The 12,324-nt window shown below is 41.8% G+C and overlaps 1 protein-coding gene across 7 annotated transcripts in view; it reads left to right on the forward strand.

Moving 5' to 3' along the window:
- Phactr2 (phosphatase and actin regulator 2) overlaps positions 1-12,324 on the forward strand; it is a 258,046-nt gene that overhangs the window by 167,253 nt on the left and 78,469 nt on the right. For all 7 annotated transcript variants that reach the window (XM_040758222.1, XM_040758223.1, XM_021224459.2 and 4 more), the window contains exon 2: positions 3,218-3,385. In XM_040758222.1, the coding sequence (XP_040614156.1) occupies positions 3,218-3,385 (168 nt within the window). The remainder of the gene's footprint in view (positions 1-3,217; positions 3,386-12,324) is intronic.

The following is a 12,324-nucleotide window of genomic DNA, read 5'->3' on the forward strand; positions in this document are numbered from 1 at the left end:
ACACACTCTGATTCTGCTAGCACTGGCCCCCACCTTTGGTACTTTGGATAAGGATAGTACTGAAATCACAATAAAAAAGACAGCGTCATCCATTCAGTATGTAGTCATGAATTTAACTCTGAGTCATTTTTCACTCAACAACCATCTCCGCCCCCAGTGACCTTGTATCATCAAGGACATTGCTGCATGTTTTAAACTTTACTTTTATTTACAAGTGCAAAACAAACCAAGCTTGACTGGCTCAGGTAGAAATCACAATTCTTATGGTGTGTCAAAGAACCAGGTATGTGGTCTGGATGATGACAATCCCTTTCCAGTGTAAGAAAGTAAGGAGTAGATGTTGGTCTGTAGGGACAGAGATGAATTTCAGATGCAAACATCACTTCCTCTGTTTGCATGAGTCGGTCCTTTTATAGTTTACAATATTCCGTTGCTCAAAATCCATCTTTTCTGTGAGAGCTCAGTATAAAGTCTCAGGAAGAAGAAAAATCACACACTTGCTTCTTCCGTGGGTTTGCCCTGTAGTTCGCAGTAAGCAACTGAATGAGAATAGAAGTGAAGATGTCATTCCTCTACTGGGCTTTTCCTCTAACGTAGTGTGCAGACTGCCACCCCACGTCTCTTTTCATTGTGGTGTGCCTGAAATTGGAGCGAGGGCCACTTGCAGGCACATACAGCCTGTGTTGCCTCTGCCTAGGGGCACCTGGGATCACAAGGAATTACATGCTGTATGAATTTGGAAGGAAAATTCATCTGGTACCTAAATGTTGGTAGCTATTGATTGATGTTTTTCATTCAGTTTGAAATTTTCTTGGCTGTTGATTTGTCAGGGGATTTTTCTTTTAAATCAAAACTTGAACTCTTTGTGTATTATGTCATGAGACTCCACATCTTATTTAAACCTTGTGCTTCCACTGACTTCATCTAACACTTCTCCAGCAAGTGAGCAATGGCTGCCAGCTTACCACTCTTCCACAGAGGTGAAAATCCAGGTTCTCTGCTTACTTTCTAGTTGACACCCTGTATATGAAGGTCCTCATTAATACTGGGCAGGGCTAGAATTGCTACAGGACAAGGGTTTCACAAATGACCCACTTGCTGGATGGGGTAAAAGTCTAGGCTTCACACACAGTCTCCACTGACACTGTGGGGGGGGCTGCTTCCTTACCCGCTCATAGACATGAAGGTCTTCCTGTTATGTCTTCTGCTGGCAGGACTCTGGCAGAGGTACCAGGATCTTTTCTGGAGGCTCATGAGAGTCAAAGTCTCATTCCTGCATTTAGCTTTTGCTGACATGCATGATCACAGTTTCCTCTGTGGTGTGTTTGGCCAGAGCAGAATAGTTGTGGTCTAAACTTTTCTGTCTTCCCAGGTTGTCTTTTTTTCCCCTGACTGATGGCTAGAAAGAGCAGACTTTTGCTAGAACCTGTTTTGGCCCGTGCCCATTGGTCTTCCTGGTCTGTTATAGCTATAAGAGTGAAATATGTGGGGAGAAAAATAGAACCTATGGGTCCCAACATCATGTTGTTTATTGGAGTCTGAGATCTTGGTGTGGTCTGCTTTCTCTTTACTTCACAAGCATCTTTTAAAAAGAATCTGTAGCATGCAGGAGTGTTGCTGTTTTCCAAGTTGTGCTTACCAAGAGGAATGGGAGTAAAAATGTCTTCCTTGAAGTGGCAGTGCTTGCTGTTTGATATTTGTTATTCCTTGTCCCCTCCCCCAGATATTTTCGTTATAAAAGTTTTCTAAGAATTTCACCCTATTCTCACATATTTACCACATAACTTCAATAACTGAGCATTTTGCTAGTTGGGTATTTATCCATCTGCTCATTCTAACTGTTTATTTGTTTTTGATGGACATCAGCACAATTCACCTATAACCACTTTAGAACATAGATCAGTTAGACTTCACCCTTTGAGTTTTCTAAGATTAATTGTACATAAATTGAAATGCACAAAAATCGTAAATATGTGTGATAATGCAACCAATATTGGGATAAATTCTGTCTCCCCCAGTTCTCCATTGCCTCAGTTAATTCCTACTGGTTTTCTTTATTTTTTTTAATTTTGCCATTGGTTCATTTTGCCTATTTTTAAATTTTATAAAAATAGAACCACACAGTTCTTCCTTCTGTGCAGTCTTTTCAGCTTGATATTTTTGAAATGCACTCATGTTGTTTATATGAATAGATTTATGCAATGGTTTTAGCAAGAGTACCGGAAAGTGTAGGTCTACCTTATCTTCCACTAAGGGGAAGTCGTTGCTATACAAATTCTGTTTGTATTTGTTTTTCCCCCCTTAAGTTTTTGTGAAAGTTTCCAAAACTTTAGAGGAGATGAAAGACTTGAATCCTCCATGTATCTACAATCTAGATACAACACTTAATATTTTGTTGCATTTGACTGATTATGTGATTTGTCCATATACTCATTTTATAAAAAGAATGGGTGCTGTTTTAGTAAATTTAGAAATGCCATAGTTTTTTTTTATTGTGGGCTTCTTCTAGGATTTGAAGTTGGGGTGATGTAAGTCACGATTATTGCCTTCTGTTTAGAGCATAGTGTGAGGCAACTTCAGAATGTGCCTTTCTTAATGATAGAATATTGAAGGCATATGGAGATAATGTAATCACATGTCATAGCCATGTTTCCTACATATTTCTTCTCTTTAGTGATACCCATAAGGTTATTTGAGGCTGAAAACCTTGCTGTAACAGAAGCACACTAAAGTGTTAGTATTATAAAAAATAGAGTTTAGCTTCCTGGCACTAAACTTCCTTTTGTGGAGAAGACACCATAGTTTTCACAGCACCGTGATGGTGAAGTCCTTGTTGAGAATGCCAGACTAATCTTGGAGGAGCATCCTATTTTGGAATACTTAGAGTGCTGGATCCCTGCACAAAATATTGATGTATTGTTGCAGAGGGCTCAGCTGTGGTTCACGGGTCTTTATTTGTCTGGCCCTATTATGTAAGTCTTGAACTCCTTTTCTGTTTCCCCAAAATGATTACCTAGGGGGACTATAACTTATGATTGATTGAGCCCCTGATTGATATCAAGGGAATCCTACCAGCTGTGGAATGGGACAAAGCAGACTTTATTTGAAATTCCAAAGAGAACAGGCAAGGTTGCTGTTAACAGTCCAAGAAAAGACAGATAGTGTTGTTTCAAACTTTTATTGCAGTTTTTCTCTAACTTGATTTTTCTTTACACAGTTGATGGACTAGACAAAGCCTCCATAGCAAACTCAGATGGTCCCCCAGCAGGTTCCCAGACACCTCCCTTCAAGAGGAAGGGGAAACTGTCCACCATTGGTAAAATCTTCAAGCCTTGGAAATGGAGGAAAAAGAAGACCAGTGACAAATTTAGAGAAACCTCAGCAGGTACGATTGCCTTCCCTGTTGCAAAATGGATAAACTGTTAACATTTCAACCAGTTGAACATTGTGTGTTTCATGGGATTGTTTTTCTGAAGGAATATGCATTTGTACTTAAAATGAAATAATTTCACTGAAAGGTAAAACAGTTCCACAATTCTGCCTGTCCGCAGTTTATTATGACTTTAGCTTTCTAGTGTAGCCTGACGCTAAAATACATTTTTGTAAATTCGTGTAGAAACCAACATGTAACATGGCAGGGGAGAGTGAAGGTTAGAGGTGGAGAAGGTCTCTGTCGTCACTGTCATGGCTTCAAGCACCTTTTTCATTTTTTTTTCACACACACACAGTCATGTACTGTCTGCCTACTACTCCTAGTAGAGACATATTAAAACTTTATTTTTCTTTGAGCAGAATCTTGTTACAGGCTGGCCTTGAACTTACTACATAGCCATGGCTGGCCTTGAACTCCTAATCCTCCTGACTTCACCCCCTAAGTGTTAGGATTATGATTTGTCTCTCTCTTCTTTAATGTCCTCTGTTGTTGTTGTTGTTGTTGTTGTTTTTCAAAGACAGGTTTAAGTGACTGGATGAAAGGAAGTATTGATGTATTTGTTGTTTAATCTTAAATTTCCATCAAATCCTTAGAACAAACCAACAGTGTCTGTCTTAGAAAAGATGATGGGAAATGATTTTATTGTCACTGACTTTATGGATTTGTTGAACATCTAGAATTACATTGGGTTGGGCTTGATGGCATGTATACCAACCCGTCAGAGGATAAGGTGGGAGAACTGTGAGCCTGGGTTGTACAAGAAGACCCTATATCAAAGTAAAAGAATGAATGAAAAGCAGACCCCATATGACAAAAAAAGAAAGAAATCAATCAAAAGAATGTCATTGCTTGGGACCTTTCACATGGACTTGTGGGGGGAATTGACTTTGATTCTAAGCTCAATTTAAACAAATGCTAGGTGTCCATGGGATTTTGTTTAAGGACAAAAGGCATTTATCTCTTGATAAAAGTTCAGCTTTCTCCATGCCTCCTAGCCAAAATGATCCCTTTATCAAAACTCGCCACGTGTGCAGGATCACAGGGCAGATCTTATTGGATAGGTAAGACTACCCTTGTGTCCTTGAGCTGTGAAACGGAATAGAAAATACTAGACACAGCACAAGCATGCATTGGGGAAACCAAAGATCTCTAGAGACAAGTGTCTCCGCTTCACACTCAGGTAGAAAATTTGAGTATTTGCTGTCTAATGAACAATAATGATACCTGAGAATTGTTCCAAAATTGCCTCGGAGACAGCAAGTTGTAAAAGCATCAGGGTGGGGGAGCTTCTAGGAGTTGACATATGTAGACAGTATGTTTGAGAGTTTATTATGTTTTGTTTCTACTGGTTGATATTTGGAAATATCCATAGTGAAAACAAGTAGTAAAATGATAGAGACCTGGATTGGCAGAAGATTGATTCTGAGCCTCTTCCATGTGTAGGGCCTTTTGAATTAGGAGCCAGTGGGAGATGGCAGACAGTGTTCTGAGTCAGGACCACTAAGTGATTTTCTTTCTACCAAACATTAGATGGCCCTGATCAAACCAGTCCACCTCCAGGCCTCATTTTCTTTGTTAAAATCAAGGGATTAGATGAGCTGAGTTCTACGGTGTTTCCCTTTTGGATTCTGTTGTCAAGCTTCAGGGAGAGTCTTGGCTTTCTAGTTCCTGGTGAGGCATCTTGTTATCCTTGCTTCTTGAGCATAGACTGAACCACGCTGCCCTTCTCAAGTGCCCCATCTCATGTTCTCCCAAGCATTGTTAGAATCCGGCTCTGCAAGTTACCATGGTTACTCAAGATGGGAGTAATTCTCTGGACTATAACATTAAGATGCTGAGAGGAGAAGATAGGCTTTCAGTTATCTCTGTTGCCCTTTATGTAGATCTGAAGCTACTAATGTCTCTCCTGAGAGAGGACATCTCCAGAGAATAGCCTCTTCCTCTTTTCTCATTGTTTATTTGAATTATACAATAGTTTTCACCTTACTTGTATGCTTATTTTAAGGCTTTAATTTCTGTTGAGAACTAAAGAAAGTATCCATGAAGCTTAAACAAAGACACCAAAAAGGGCTGAGACTACAGCTCAGTAGTGGAGTCCTTGACTGGTACCATGCATGAAGCTTTAAGTTCAGTTCTTAGCACTAAAAGTGGGGAGGGGCTTTTTTGTTTTGTTTTCATGTTGAAAAAAGATAAAACAGAAAAATAGAAATAACCAAGAAAACGGTATCTTCCTGTAAAAAGCTATTTCAGATAATGAAACCCGGCTGTTTGAACATGATGTAGGCCACATGTAGTCTTGGCAAAGATCTGGGACTGGGAAAGAAGGTGAATTTCTTCAGAGTAAACTCTGCAGTGTCCGTTCCTTACAGTCCTGGCCTGATATTCGCTGTGTTCCAAGGTCATCTATCACCTTTCCCATACATGGGGGCTGTTTAGTTAGCAGTATATAGGCTGTAATGTGAATTTCTTAATGCCATTTTCACTGAATGTGGTGGCAGGTAGTCCCTACCTTGTCTGTTTTAGGGGTCCTGAGCCAACTATGCTTTGGGATGCTCCTTAAAAGCTCAAAGAACCATCTTATCTATGAGGCCGATTGAATTTGTACACAGACCTCCAGTTCCTTGCCATTGTTCCTAAGCAGAGATTTACCTGTAGCCCTGACTCATTCTCCAGGGCAGGAGAAGACCCCTCTTTCCCATCCATGGTGATGTGTAGTTGCACGGCATGACACATTCTGAGAAATATGCCATTAGGCTAGGATCGCGCATGCGAAGGTCACAGCATACACACCTGGAGTGACAGTCGAGTCACATGATTGTCCCTCTCCAACCCCGCCTTGAATACCATCCTTATATCCATACCGTTTCTACTGTGTCTCATCTTGTAAGTGAGGCCTTCCTCAGTCTCACCCAAGCTAAGATTGCTCCCCTTCCCTCCCTTTAGAATTCAGAATATCATTCATATTTTTTTCATTTCTAATTATTTCCCCCTAATTTGTTTTAGGGCAAGGGATACAAGTATAGCCTCTGCACCTTGGCTTCTTTGCTGGCTTCTTTCAGTACCAGGGATGACAACCAGGTCCTCCCAGGTGCTAGACAGCCACTCTGTCACTGGGTTACATCCCTAGCCCTAGCTTTTTAGACATTTTGTATCTCCCCAAGGTTAGCCATGCAAGCCGGCCTCTATCTAAACACAGTTTATTCCTCTGACTGATGTGCATCATCTGTCGCCATCAAAACCGAATGTTTCGAAAGCAACCTGCACCTGCTGCTTCCATAGTCTCCGTACACTCAGCACCCATCTCTAGGGACACTGCTGCTCTTATGCCACCAGGAAATGAGGGGCGGGAAAGTGCCAAAGCACCGTGCACATGTGCATGGCAGCCTGGGCACTGTAAGAAGACCCCCATCTCAAATACACACACACACACACACACACACACACACACACACACACACACACACACACACGGCAAACAAGCAAAACCTTTAGGGGAAATGTCTCTTTCCTAATGTTTGCCCTTATGTGAAAGTAGACTATGTGCCTGGGTAAGGAGAACCAAGGCTTAATCTCCATGAGTGCTGCAGTCTCTGCGTGCTGTTAGTAATGGCAAAGGCATGCCTGTTGAGATTGTTAGATAGTGTCATTGTAAGTTGCAGCATTCTAGGAATTAGGCTGACTTCGAGCGAGCGAGCCATCTGGCAAAACCTTGAAGTCAATGAAAGTGCTCAACAGCACCTAACAATAAGAATCGCTTTTATTGAATGTTGTTCCGTACCACATTCTGCTCGAAGAACTCCATTCAGATTGACTCACTGAGTCATGAGAGCAACTTTACGAAGTTAATTAATATGTTACCCACTTCTACTAGCAAGGAGTCTTGGCCCAGGACAGACAGCCCACTTTGCGGTGGAAATAGGAGTCTGGAAGCAAAAAGGCACTGCAGACAGCCCTTTCAACAGTTTCATTACATTGTATTCCTGTAAAGTAACTTGCTGCACAGATGAGTGAGGACCAAGCCTGGATAGGTGTCACTAACACAGGGGTTTGCCTCATTGGTTAGCTTCTCCTGTAAGACGGATTTGGTCCCAGTAAATTACTTTGGTTCTGCTTGGCTGGCCTGATTTCAAGCAGTGCATGTTCAGAAACATGGTTGGCAAGGATCAAAATTTTGTTTGGTCCTAGAAAAGCATAATATTCTCTGTAACCATGGAAGCATAATATTGCTGCCTAGGATTATTTTCCATATCTGCAGAGAAGGATGGAAGTGAATGGCTTTCTCAGAGATGATGCTTGTTAAGGCCTGCTCTGGTTGTATAAATGCCTAGAAGCCTTTTGATTCTTACCTCTCTTATTCCACTAAGAAAGTTGATGTGCTGTCATGTGGCACTCATCTCCACACCATATTAGAAGAGCAAGACAGAATCTGCCCTGTTTCCCAAATGACAATAGCAGGGCAGAGTTAGGTAAACAAGTATTGGGCACACAGCAACCAGGTCCACAGGTAGTTCCATGGGCAGCACTCATTGTCCTTTCAAGGAAGGGTCACTGAACATCTCCATCCATGGTATGCCTGCCACCAGGGCAGACAATGGTGGCATCATCACAGACTTCAGTCCACTGAGCCTCAACTTCCGTCTCTTTTCACTTACCGTCTAGTAGGAGGCAGAGAGTAAACTCAAATAAGTATGTAGACTATCAGAAAGTGAGCAGAGAGAAATGGATTGGAAGAGGAACGCAAGTGGGAGATGGCTAAAATGGAGTGGTCAAGGAGATGTCACTGCACCACAAAACCCCGGAGAAACCCTGTTGAGGAATCCCATGAGTTAGTTCATATACACACCCTTCTGTCACCAACAGTGTTAACACACGACTCTCACTCTTTACACATCGCCATCTACAACAATTTAACAACCACAATGCTTGACACACACACAGCTCCTGGCTGCTACCTGCTGCCAGCTCTGTGTCTAGGAGATGGATATGGGTTAGAGAGAGCTGGGCCTGATGACTGGGGTGACTGTCCCCTTCCCCCCTGTGTCCATGGCCTGTGGCATGTGTCACAGGGACCCCGTCTGTGAGCTCTCTTCCCCAGTGTGGCCTGTTCTCTTGTCAGCTTCATGACTGTAGCTGGGGTTCCCTTCCATCTCTCAGCATTTCTCTTCACCATTCTTTACATAACTTTTCTACTCCTAGGTGTCTTTCTTTTTTTTCTGGTTCAGAGCAAAAGAGGGCATTTTCCAACTTCGCTCTCTTTTTTAGTGAGAAGACTTTATAATGATGGATTGAATTGGGGGGGGCAGTGAGAGAAACGTAGCAGTCATAGCCAAAAGAAGGCTTCAGTGATTTCCAAACTGTGGGTTCACAGTTAAGTCAGTGGTTTGGGCAGCCCCTCTTGGAATTGCCCCTAGAGGTGGAGCTTTTCCTCGAGCACTGATCTGTGCCAGCCATGTCAAATCCTCACCCTCTAGGAGACACATGGTATTTTTTGCTTTGTCCTTAATGTTTTTTCCTGCCCTTTCTCTGTGTTACTGCTATGAATCAATGCGCCTCGAATCCACAAGAAAACAAATTTATTCCCTATGGCCACCACACTGTGCACCTCTGAGTTCTTAGAACCAAGTGTAGCATGGCTTTTGGGAGCACACATGTGAAAAGTTTCCTGACAATATTCACTATCAGTCACTGAATATGTAACCATGGCCTTTCCAAAGAGGTCTTTCGTTGGTTTCGTTTTCTTTTGGTGTGTGTGTGTGTGTGTGTGTGTGTGTGCTACAATTTTAAGAATTTTAATATGCAAATAGTTTTGCCCAACCTCTTCCAAAGTTAGGACACATCAGTGCCAACTCACTGTTCCACAACACACGTCTTCCTCATGCTGCCTTTTGTAAGTGCGAATCAGCCTCTCCCACTACACTTTGACTACTGTAGGCCAGCTCTTTATTCACTCTAGTTTAGAAAACATATATATATCACTAATGCGTCCTTCACAAAACTTGAAAAAAAAATTCGAAAATTCACCAAGAAGCAGGAAAGGCCCCAAAGAACTAAAGCAATCCTTAGCAGAATGTTAGAAGTGTCATATTACCTAGTCTCAAATGATAATGGAGGAGGCTAAAGAAGTGACTCAGAAGTAAGAGAATGGACTGCCCCTGCAGCTTGCAAAAGATTGGAGTTCAGTTCCCAGAACCACATCACGTGACCGATGGCCACCTGTACTTCCTGCATACAGTGTCCTCTGCTGGCTTCTTCAGGTACCTACACACACACACACACACACACACACACACACACACACCTACCTGCACATGATTTTTTAAAAATCTTTTAAATATATTACAGAGCAATAATAACAAATACCATGGGGCTGGCACAAAAGCAAACTCAAAAGCCAAGAATACCATAAATAAACCCATATGGTTGTAACCAGCTAGTATTGAACAAGGCTGTTAAAAACATACATTCCAGAAAAGAACGCTGCTTTAACCAGAAGTTCTGGGGAAACTGGGTTTTCATATGTGGAACAAAAAAATTAGATGAATATCTCTCATTCCTGCACAAAACTCAGTTCAGAATGGATTAAAGATCTTAACGTAAGATCTGAAGATCTAAAATTGCTTAAGGAAAGCCTAGGCAAAACAAGATACACAGGCATAGGCAAAAGTTTCTCTAATAGCACAGGAAATAATCTCAAAAATGACAAATGGGACTGCAGGGGACAGTCACCAGGGTGAAGAAGCAGCTTACAGAATGCGGGGAGTAATCCTTGGGGCTATACATCAACTAGGGGTTAATAGCCAGGATATATATAAGGAACAACAAAAATCAAACATCCAAATCACAAATGTTCCTGTTGAACGATGGGGCTAATGAACTATATAAACAGTTCTCAAAAGCCAGAATACAAATGTCCAGTAAATGCTTGGGAGATGTTCAACATCCTTAGCCATTGAAGAAATGCAAGTGGTAACCACTTGGAGATTCCACCTTACCCAATCAGAATGGCTACCAAGAAAACGGATATGGGGAAAGATATCACTTATGGGTGACACAATCCAGTGATGATGAGAACGTAGACTTAAATGGCCATTGCAGAAATAAATATGGAGGCTCCTCAAATAACAAACAAACAAACAAACAAACAGGCAAACAGGCAAACAGGCAAACAGGCAAACCGAGACCGGGACTGCTACGGGATGGAGCCATGCCAGTCATGGGTAAGGGCTCTAAGGAAACACGTCACAAAAACTTGCCCTCCCATATTTATAGATACACTATTTACAGTAGTCAGTAACTGGAACCTAGCCTACACATTCATCAGTCGATCAGAGAATAGAGAAATATGCAGATCCAGAGAAGAATACCATACTCCGGTAGACAAAAACTGTGGGTCCTCTTCCGTATGGGGGACCTACATTTTAAAATTTGGGTACATGTGAGCGTGTGTTTGTTGTTCAAAAACTAGGAAGTGGTCTGTGGGGGGTGATCTTAGTGGATATCTGAAATACAGACAGTAACAGAACACGTGACGCTGAAAATTGAGAGTGGGACAATAACTGGGGGAAGAAACGAAAGCAGCTGGAGTTGGGGAGGGGACATGAGAGAGGGCAGAGAGGGAGAAGGACAAATAGACACAGTGCACCGGGTATGTGTATGGACATGCCGTGAAGAAACACACGGCTTTGTAAACTAACCTAAAACGTTAGAAAGAAAGCAAAACAAAGCCAAGGACACTGTCATTACTTCAGTACTTAACTAGGAGGCTGGTAGCTTTCCTACAGAACAGCCCCTTTGGGGAGTGATCTGACGACCATCTTCCCTTTTCGTTGGTGAGCGGCATTTCAGGGTATGATTTCATTCTGTGATTTGCCTAGCCATTCACCTGAGGAAGGACATAGTTGGAAATAAGTATGGCTGAATCTACTGTAAAATTCTTATGTAAATTTCTGTGAATGTGATTTTTTACTTTTTAGGGGGAAATATGTGGGAATGGATCTTAGGTTGAGTGTGTTTAACATTAAGACAATTACCAAACATTTTCCAGAGGTTTCTATTTCTGCCAGCAATGTAAGACAGTTTCAGTTACTCTACATCCTTGTCAGAACTTGAAAGTTGTTATTATTTTGTATTATAATAAAAAAATCACATATCACTGGGCATGGTGATGCTCGCCTGTGGTCCTTGCACACAGGACAATGAGTCAGGAGTGCCTATAAAGCTGCAGGCCAGCCTGGACTACAGAGCGAGATTGTGTCACCCATAAATGATCAAATTTACTATGTTAACTATTTTCAAATGTGCAGTCCAGTTGTGTCAAGCATTTTTACATGATTATGAAACTAGGTCTCTGTTGTGAAAATTCAGTCCATTTAGTCAATGATATTGGGGTGACTAGTCCTATGGACTTGGTCTGCTCTGGGTACAAGACCAGGTAAGATCTAAGAACAGGGATAGCATATGATCTTGGATGTGGAAGGTTTTTGGAGGCCACCTGGTCTAGAGCTTTTCCCATCCTTGCCTGGTGGACAGAAAGGCGGGAGTGCTGCTTAATTCTAAATTCGTGAGGGTGTTATTTCCATTTCATCCCTTAATAAGGAGACTTCTGTGGATTCTCGCTTTAGGTCTCCAATAATTTCATCTTGTAGAACTGACGCTCTGCCTATTCAACAACTATCTCATGTATTCTGACTACCACCCTTTCTGTTTTCTGTAACTTGTCATTGTTGGTATTTGAAATGAGATCTCTCTGGATTGCTCAGGGTCATCTTGAACCTGAGGGCTCAAAGGACCCTCTTGGCTTCACTTTAGGTCACAAAATTTCCTTGTTACATGTTTCACTTTTATAATTTTATGTCATCCATATTTAGGTCAGTTTGGGGGTAGTATTCATC

The sequence above is a fragment of the Mesocricetus auratus genome, unplaced genomic scaffold (assembly GCF_017639785.1).
Source record: "Mesocricetus auratus isolate SY011 unplaced genomic scaffold, BCM_Maur_2.0 Super-Scaffold_100018, whole genome shotgun sequence".
NCBI lineage: Eukaryota > Metazoa > Chordata > Mammalia > Rodentia > Cricetidae > Mesocricetus > Mesocricetus auratus.